We start from the raw sequence: 9,504 nt of genomic DNA, 5'->3' as shown, positions 1-9,504 counted from the left end.
AGTTTTCGTTGCAGGACCTTCGGACACGGCAACCTCTTCCGCAACACCGATTTTGGGCCAGAATAATCTTTCATCCTTATTTTTGTTTTTTTCTTCAATAATAATAGCTTTTCCGGCTTTTCCAGCACTTATAATTGCACTTATCGCTTCTGAATTTCGCTGGAAATCGTTCACAAAATATTTTTCCTGGATTACTGTAGTCCGCAACTTCCCGTCGAATCCGATGCTTGCGTTTGGTGTACTCCACTTGGACAAACTCGATTTTGATTTGGAAGAGCTCAAAATCAACCTGTTTTTAAATTTTTTATTTATTTTTTGACAAAGTTTCAGCATTATTTTTTTTGCTATAAAATCTTCATTCCGTATATTTACTTTTTTTGCTTCATGAATCCCTCTCTGCACGCTCTCCCACAGAAACAATTTCGAAAATTAACGAAATGAAGATGATTGAAAAACAACAAAGATCCTTGAAAGATTGGGGGAATTCACTTTTTCCCAATCAAAATTGAGTTTATCCGAGTGGAGTACACCGAATATATAGCTTGAAAGATGCTAATCAGGTAAAATTGGGTGGAAAACTAATTAGAATGTATCAAGATACATGGCAAAGAATAGTACTCGCTGAGCTCTATCATATCTATTTCCGTAGATCGAAAAATACTGATCACTAAAGAAATTATGGCAGGGCCCGTTTTCAAGCCTGGAGTTTCCCATTGAACCGCTTTTAAAACCCGTTTTCTTGGGAAAGCTGACCTTTTAAAAAGCACAGTAAATCTTTCTCTATCTTCGAATCCGAAAACAGGTTCCCCATGTTCCGAACATCACTTTTTTCGGCCGTTTGGCATCATGCCAACATGCCTTTTCAATTTCCCATCTCTTCTCTTTCTCTTTTCCAATTGCTAGTCGCCAACGTGTGCTTATCAGTCATAATATCACTTCTCTCTCGCCACTCAGTTTTCTCTCTCTCTCTCTCTCCCTCTCTCTCTCTCTCCCTCCATCTCTATATTTTTTCATTTCGACCCCCGTACGGACGGTCTCGCGATTGGGTTACCAATTTTTTATTTGACACAACGACTACGATGTATAGGCGAGCGCGCTCTTTTTTTTGTCTTATACAGAAGAAGAACTAGAATTTAATTTTTATAAATATTCAAAATTAATAATTTTTCAGCTATGGACGAGCTGCTCGATGAAGCACCCAGCTCGTCGAGCTCATCAAGCCACGTCGGAGAATCATCCTCATCGATTTTGGAGCGAGGAACGATGACAGACGATGGAGAGTCTTCTGGAACACCTAGACCGATTGTGGCGAGACTCTATGGTAAGCAATGCGCTCCAGCGCACTGTCCGATTAATTTTATTATCCAATAGGTTCGATTCTCTAATTTTCACTGTTCAGGAGACCATACTCGTTCTTCATCTACCTCCACGTCATCTGTAATTCCGTGTGGATCTTCTGAAGCTACAGATACGAAAAAAAAGCCGTTAAACTATCGTGAGAAACGACTCGCCGAAATTCGTGGTGCCAGAATGAAAAAGTACAGAGAAAGCGCGGAGATTGTGGAATTCAGTAAGCCACTTTTGATCAATATCTCTTAAAAAGGGCCTCTTATGAAAGTACTTTTTTGCAGAATGCGAGGAAATTGAGCTGAAGGAAGAATTTCTAAAATTCTACGAAGAACTTCTTGAAGACGACGCCCCACCATCGACAGTCTACTATCGTGTCGTCGAATCGCTCGATTGCTATTTTCGTGCCAAGACCTGGGAGAGCAATTGTCCAGTGAGTTTTCAACACAAAAATCTTTTTTAATGAAGCTCTAACTTTTATAGAAGCTCCTCTGTGAATTTCTCTGCGAGCATATTCTCAAAACGTGTCAAGAACTCAATGTACTCAATGAAGCTAGCAGCGCTACCGATGAATGGAAAGCGAGAGAGATACAGATTCAGGTGAGAAGAACTGTTATAAATCAATCAGTCCAATCTGTCGATCGATCAATCAATCAGTTGATTCGATATCTCTATCGAAACAGTCTGGCGTCGTGCCAAGATTGCTATCTTTTCAGGTACTCCTCACCTTGCATGTGTATGTTGTGACAGATAAGAGAAAGTGGTTGGATGAAGCCATCAACAAGATGCGAATGATCTTCATATCGGTTGGTCCGGAAAAATTGAAGACGTTTGTTGAGGAGCCAGTCACTGATATGTGAGTTTTCGAGCTATTCCCCCCCCCCCCCCCCCCAATCGAACTCCAAAAATTTCAGCTTTCTCGAGCTTATCGGTGATGGTCTCGCAACGATCTACGACGAGCTTTGCATTCAACTCCCGGCTGATCTTCTACAGTACAACTCTGGGCTGTTCAAAATGACTGAAACCGATGATAATATCGTTGTGAAGCGCCGTAATGGAGCTGCGAATCGTCTCGAAGCAATGCTCATAGAGACTTCGGACAATTTGGGAATCGGTGGAGTAGAGAAGACGACGTCGAGACAGAAGACTCCAGAAGCGACGGCGCCGACAAAGAGGAGGAGTTTGAAGAGGAAGAATGAGGAATCAGTGCCGAAAGGTTAGTGTAATTAGGTTGATTGAGATGTTCTAGTTTGCCCTGAAGAGTTAAAGTTTGGATCATTTTTAGCGAATTTCAAACTTTTTCAGGATCTAATTTTTTTGCTATTTTTAAGCTTTTACGATCATTTTTTTGACCAGGAGGGGCAAATAAACATTTGCTGCCAGATCATTTGCTACCGGATCATTTGCTACCAGTTATCATTTGCTACCAAATGATCATTTGCTACCGGTGGTATGTCTCCACTAGATTAACTGCTATTAAACAAGAAGCCTGATGTTGAACATAAACTGGCAAATGGGCAATAGGATGGGACCTGACAAGTTGATAGTTAGGAACAATAGCGATATGTCTAGTTGATATGACACAGGTTCTATGTTTTCTCCAGATTTAAAGACACAACTGATAAAAGGTACAAGTTGCTGTGTGTGAATACTGGGACTTTTATGACACAATCCATGTCTTACAGTACAATACATGTCTTAAAGTTGTGCCTCAATACTGTAAATTTTATCGGCTCCCTTGTTTCAGGCGACTTCTGGGGTACAACTCATTTCATTTAGGAGTACAACACTCGTGATTCGGGGGTACAATTTTTCTGAGGGAGTTTCTGAATTCCTGAATTTCAGCGCTTGAAAATCTCAGAATTCTTAGCGCCTCAGAACTTTGGAATTTTGGAATCTGAGAATTTCGGAACTTCAGAACAACTAGACGTATAGCTATTGTTCCTAACTATCAACTTGTCAGATCCCATCCTATTGTCCATTTGCCAGTTTATGTTCAACATCAGGCTTCTTGTTTGAAAGCAGTTAATCTAATAGCGACATATCACCGGTAGCAAATGATCCTGTGGTAGCAAATGATAACTGGTAGCAATTGATCACCGCTAGCAAATGATCTGGCAGCAAATGATTATTTGCCACCGGGGGGCCCTTCTGATACAGGTTTTACGAGAAGTTATATTTCAGAGTTTTCGGGATCCTAGGTATAGACCCTATTTAGAAAATCACAAAATGTCTCATCTAAAAATAATCTCTCAATGCTGTCAATTTCATTTTTGTAGTATTTATGTTTTCTTTTTGTTACATCCATCCTATCCCTTTCCAACAGGTGGCATCTCTCTCCCCCTATCTAATCCTCCATGTGACCACCCTGAGAACATACTCCTCCTCCTACATTTCGCTCTTTCTCTTTGCCCCAGTTTTCTGCTCTTTTAGTATCTCCGAGTCTCCTTCTCTCTACTACTATCGAGATAGGCTCTATTTGTTGCTCTCGCTCTTTTTGTCCGACAACGTACATACTCTATTTTCTCCATACATCACTTTCTTATCGACTGTTTCGTTGTTGTGTTCAGCGAGTTTTTAGATGATACCGTTCCTGGATTCGCATAAATTGTAGTATCTAGGAGAAATAGATCACATGATTTTTTGCTTCTCTGGGTCTCTTTAGCGGACTATTAATTCTTCGAAATTTCGTTTATCACAAGTTTTAAGAATAGATTTTCCAGAACTGCTGTCCCCGGCTCGCCCAACACGATCCGCATCGGTGGGTCGTCCCGACTACAAGCATTTCTTCGTCGAGGACACTCCAGATGAGAAGTATACCAAGAGGAAGTCGGTAACGTTGAAGAAGTCAACGGTAGAAGACATCGAGGAAGAAGATCTTGAAGAGGATGAGGAAGATGACGATTTAGAAGACGGCGAAGACGAAGTTAAAGTCACCAGAATGAAGAAGAGAATCACAATAAAAGAGGAGATTGATGAGGAGGTCAAACAGACACCAGTGGCCAAGTTGAGAGCTGTTGCCGCATCGAAAAGTGGGAAGAGATGCTCTAGACGACTGTCGGAGATGGTGAAATTGAGCGAGGAGAGGTCACAGATCCCAAAAAAGGCCAGAGAGAATCTCAATAAGATTTTGGAGGTAAACATTTTTGACCTACTGGGGTTCAAAGAGCCGGTCAGTAATCGCGCCCTGGTAAATGTGAGATTTTAGAAAAAAATTCGCTGCTGAACTCGTTGGCTGAGGATCAAACTTTTGAACAATAAGTGAAAAAAGAACGCGTTGCAAAGCGAAAAATAAATAGGTCTATTTTCCTTTGGCCTAAAAGTTATTTGGATCGCGATTTTTGGCCCAGTGCTTTGGACCCACGTGTACTCTATATATAAAATAGGCATTTCAATAATCGATATTTTCCAGAAAGCCAAGACCCCATCCCGCACTGTAACTCGTCCCACTCGTAAAAGCGTTCTCTTTGGAACATCTCCAGCTTCTACCTCCATGACCAAGAAGACAGGAAGCTCTCGAAAATCTCTCCTAAATCGATTCATCGACGCTGAAGACAGAAGATCCCCGGATTCAGAATTGACGGTGGACACTTCTGGTGGTCATGATATTGATTCACCATCGGAATCACTCGCCAATACACCGGTTCTGAGAGAACGATCGACGAGGAAGCGTCCGAGTAGATTTCGCCATTCGATCAGTGATTCGAGAGTGAGTTTTTACTAGATTTTCAAGGGTTTTGGAGTGTGGTTTTTGCCTGCTTTTCACGGCATCGCGGTTGGGAACCTGAAAAACGCGCGCTTCGTCGCACATAAAAGTAGGCTGCGTGCCAGATTCGAAAATTTCAAAACGTGTTTTGAAAAAAGCGTGAAGAGTCGCTACTCACCGAAAAGCCTCGACGCGACCGCGCTACGCGTCCAAACTTGGCGCGCTTTCCAATTTTCAAATCTAGGTTCCCTTCCGCCAGGCCGTGGCTTTTCTATGTAGTTTTGTCATTTCCAGCCCGTGAAAGTGGTGAACTACGCCGAGCCGGACATCGATGACGACGACGAAGTAGCTCCTTCAGCACCTTCCACATCGAAACGCACGTTTTCTAAATCTGCCGCATCTTCTGCTGCCACGACGCCAACTGCCACCACCACCACGTCATCTACAAAATGGACGGATCGTCAGCTGAAACGACAGTTGGGATTGACGCGTGAAGACCTCAATAGGTACGCGTAGTCCGCGGGAAGAAGACGCCGCTCCCCTCTTCTCCCTTCTCGAATCTTCCGCATATATTTTCTGTACGTTTGCTTACAATGGCTAATCGTAAGGACAAATGAAATATATATTGTATCGGAGGGGGATTCGTAATACACTTGTTTTAAGCCGGATTTATAGTTTTTAATTCAATTCATTTTCCAGATATCGTAATGCAATGCTAACTACGGGTGAGAGAAATCAAAACAAAAATGTAAAAGTGAGTGAAAAATCCAAATTCAATTTCCCGAATTTCAGATAATTGATTTTTTGATTCAGACAGGCCCTGATACTGAAAATAATGAAAACTTGGTCGACGAATTATCAGTAGGTGTAAAAACCACATAAGGGTCCCCCTTATGCGCTTTTTGGAATTTTTACAAAACATATCATTAGGTGAAAAATTCGCATAAGGGTCCCCCTGTACGTTTTTTTTCCAATTTTTCAAAAAATATCAGCAGGTGTTTACTACTCGTATCGTAGATTGTTATTCAGATCAACTGGGAAAGTGCACAAGTGAATCGAGCGGGACGTGTGAAAGGAGCCGGTGCCAGTGAGAATGGAACTCCGATTTTTGGGATTCTTCGACGAAATGTGCGGACGATGATTTGCCACGTGTTGCTCAATGATACGAATCCTGATACTAGTTTTAACTGGAATAAGGTGAAATTCGACGATTTGGATGATGTAAGTACTTTGAATTCTCTGGAAATTAAAAATTTTTGAATTTAGAAACCAAGAACTCGTCAATTCCAATCGCTAATTCAAAAACCTGAAGCCTTTATGGAGTCTCTGAAACAAAAGTACATTGAAAAACGGTCGATGCCTCTGAAAAGAATGCGTTCGAATGCCACGTCATCAGCAGACCTGACGCCTTCTACATCCACATCACCGTCGAGAAAGAAGCATAAGCCGCCAACGTCTTCTGCGAAGAATTCCCCGAAGAAGAGAAATCCAACGTCTTCTACAAGAGGGTATTCTGAAGAATACGATTTATTTGGATTCGAAACTGAAGCCGATGACTAGAAACGTCCCCTCGGATCCTTTGAACACTTTCCCTTCTTTCAATAAATACCCATTTTTATCCATCTTTTGAATTTTATTCTTATTTCTATAATTTATATTTCTATGTTTCCTCTTTTTTCTTGTTTATTTTCTTTTTCAAATTTTTAAAAAATCTCTTTCCAAATGATCTTTCAACTATTTAAAAAGCCAATCATCCCTCGAGAGGACCTTAAATAATATATTTATATGTTCAGCATATTCTTTTTGCCTTTTTTTCAAGAATTCTATCCTCAGCGTCATCTCTTGTTTTTCCTCTTCTGACCTCATCTTTCCCCACCCATTAACCGTCATTCAAGTTTTATTTGTGAAATAAATCTTTCAACTCTCTCTAATTTCATGTTCGCTTTCTAATTTTTCATATATTTACTGGTTTTTATTGACCTATTTTCACATTATCTGTTCTTTTTTCTCCTCGCTATTTTCAGTTGTATTCAAGAGTTTCAGATGGCTCCGAAGAGCAAGGCTCCGCCGAAAGTGGTGAAGAAGGTGGAGAGATCTCCCACTCCAGATGAGCCAGTCCGTAGATCGGGACGTGCCAGAATCGAGATGGGAAAGTATGAGGAAGGGTGAGTTTTCCTGGAAAATTCAAAACGTACAATAGAACAATTCAGATTTGACCGCCACGAGCTCGAGCTGGCTCTTCGTGCTTCGATGAACGATGCCAAGTCACCATCCACGTCTTCTCCATCTGCCGCCGGACCATCGTCTTCTTCCTCTTCCGCTCCAAAGAAAGAAGTCGCTAAGCCGAAGAAGAAGATCGTGAAGCCAGCTACAACTCCAGTTGCTGCTGCTCCAGCACCAGCTCCAGCATCCACGGAATCACCCAAGCGAACCGTTCCAACCAAAAAGGAGCGCGACGCCGAGAAAGCTGCTGCTAGAGCAGCCGCCGCTACGTTGACTTCACTGAAAAAGGGCACTATCAAGAAGGCACCTGAGACTCCAAAGAAGAAGGTTGTGGCTAAGCCAAAGAAGGCTGTTGCCACTCAAGAAGTCGCTGAGGCAACCTCCTCGTCGGCTCATGAAACGTCTCCAGAAATCGACGATGAAGTCGTTCCAACGAACGAGGCCACTACGTCTACTACCAACTCGGCTCCAGCTGTTGCCACTGCTTCGGCTCCGGCTCCAGCTGTTGTTCCAGCAAAAGAGGTTAAGGCTGAGCAACCAGTCAAGAAGGTTGTCAAGAAGGTATGTATCGGTTTGACTAGCAGTTTCAATTCGCTAAAATTCATATTTTCCAGAAGGCCATCGCCAAGAAAGCTCCATCCACCCCTTCTAGCTCCTCCGCTGATGCTGCTCCAAAGAAGAAGAAAAAGCCAACGACTCCGAAAATATCGGCGAAACCAACGAAGCAATATCTGGAGAACGAGAAGCAAATGCGCCTCATGGCTTGCGCCAAGACCACTGTCCTATAAATATTTATCTACCGTTATCTACCGTACTCTATCGAATTTGAATTGCATTCTCGTCCTATTCCTTATCCTAAACACCCTTATGCTTCTTCTTCGTCTTCTCTCATGTTCCATGCTATCTCATGTACGACTTCTTATATATACATTTAAAGCCACAACACCTAGTTACTCTCTCCTTCTATTCTAATCCAACAAAAAACTGGAAAATTTTACACACTGTGCCTCATACTTTTCTTTTAAAAAATCCTCTCCCCTTGGGATAGAGCCTCTCTCCTCATCGTTTTTTTGCTGAAATTTGCATTTTCATTTTCTATTGGTATATTTTTTATATATTTCACTATAAATTTGCAACTGAAATACTCGATTGCTAGTTTTTTTGCTCAAAGTTTTCAGATGTTGTATACGTATCGATTTTTTTAGATTTTTAGCTCCCAACCCCAACAGAAAAAACGAAAAAAGAAATTGCAGACCCCTATGGGTTCGATGCTTCGAATAGCGATAGTCTCTGCGAATATCCTCCTGGCACTTTTTATATTTCAAAATGGATTTTTATTAAAACGACAAGAGATTTCGGCGACATCCAGTTGCTCCGATGCTCATGCTCAGCCGGGAGAGACGTGTTGGATGAGCCAACAGTATAATAGGGTAATTTAATGGAGAGAGAGAGAGAGAGAGAGAGAGAGAGAGAGAGAGAGAGAGAGAGAAAGAAAGGTTTGATGGAATAGTAATGAAGTGGTGTGTGGGGAAATAGAGAAGAATTAGAATTCATGGGAGAAAATGTTGTTGATCGCTCGATTAAAAAAAAACGATTCTACAAAAAACGGCAAAAGGAACCTTAAAAATTGAAAAATCGATAATAAAATTAGAACATTGATTGAGCTACGCCAAACGAATCCGAATTAGTATGGGTCAAATTTTTTGCGACTTGACACAAAATTGAAACAAGATTTTTTTGTTGAAAAAAACTTGGAAAATTCAAAAAACTTAAATAACTTTTTTATTCCTATACGAAAATTCCGAACAGTGGAAGAGAAACGCCGGTGGCCGAAGGTCCCACAACGACAACGACAGTAACCTAAAATACCATGTTCATTCTCCGGTTTTATTCTCTCGTTTTTTATTGATTTTCGACGACATTTCAGTCATTTTCCACAAAAAAAAACCGGAAAAGTAAAGTTTTCAAGTTCAAAGTTTTCGGGAACTAAATCGAGAAAAACCGAAAACAAATGTGATTTTTCCTTCGATTTTTCGCAAAATTTCTAGACCTTTTTCGGATTTTCAGATATTTTTGAAGATTCTTTTTCGATTTTTCCGGTTTTTTTTGTCTGAAATTCGATGGAACGGTGTTTGATTACTGTAGATTACTGTAGAAATCTAGTTTTTTGTTTTTTTAAGCAAACAAAATCACGTCAAAATGCAGACAAAATTGTGTTTGCAAAAAAA

The 9,504-nt window shown here is 41.0% G+C and overlaps 3 protein-coding genes across 3 annotated transcripts in view; all 3 read left to right on the top strand.

Annotated features, from left to right (window-relative positions):
- The window catches only part of CBG20244, a gene marked incomplete at both ends in the record, with an annotated part of 9,226 nt that extends 2,613 nt beyond the window's left edge, over nt 1-6,613 (top strand). The window contains 14 exon segments of the mRNA XM_002640302.1: nt 1,172-1,321; nt 1,400-1,570; nt 1,632-1,780; nt 1,831-1,947; nt 2,064-2,203; nt 2,262-2,563; nt 4,071-4,180; nt 4,186-4,201; nt 4,245-4,483; nt 4,760-5,056; nt 5,375-5,559; nt 5,753-5,807; nt 6,083-6,274; nt 6,320-6,613. Of these exon segments, the coding sequence (XP_002640348.1) occupies nt 1,172-1,321; nt 1,400-1,570; nt 1,632-1,780; nt 1,831-1,947; nt 2,064-2,203; nt 2,262-2,563; nt 4,071-4,180; nt 4,186-4,201; nt 4,245-4,483; nt 4,760-5,056; nt 5,375-5,559; nt 5,753-5,807; nt 6,083-6,274; nt 6,320-6,613 (2,417 nt within the window).
- A 483-nt stretch (nt 6,614-7,096) lies between these two features.
- On the top strand, nt 7,097-8,064 carry CBG20245 (the record flags this gene model as incomplete). Its single annotated transcript, XM_002640303.1, has 3 exons — nt 7,097-7,218; nt 7,264-7,837; nt 7,891-8,064. 3 exons carry the CDS (start codon nt 7,097-7,099, stop codon nt 8,062-8,064), a joined length of 870 nt encoding a protein of 289 aa, XP_002640349.1.
- A 471-nt stretch (nt 8,065-8,535) lies between these two features.
- CBG20246 overlaps nt 8,536-9,504 on the top strand; it is a gene marked incomplete at both ends in the record, with an annotated part of 5,357 nt that continues 4,388 nt past the window's right edge. The window contains one exon of the mRNA XM_045241246.1: nt 8,536-8,706. Coding sequence (XP_045097000.1) covers nt 8,536-8,706 — 171 coding nt within the window. The remainder of the gene's footprint in view (nt 8,707-9,504) is intronic.

The sequence above is a fragment of the Caenorhabditis briggsae genome, assembly GCF_000004555.2.
Source record: "Caenorhabditis briggsae complete genome, chrI, whole genome shotgun sequence".
NCBI lineage: Eukaryota > Metazoa > Nematoda > Chromadorea > Rhabditida > Rhabditidae > Caenorhabditis > Caenorhabditis briggsae.
Note: the sequence above shows the minus strand (reverse complement) of the source record. Positions and strands in the feature narration are given on the sequence as shown.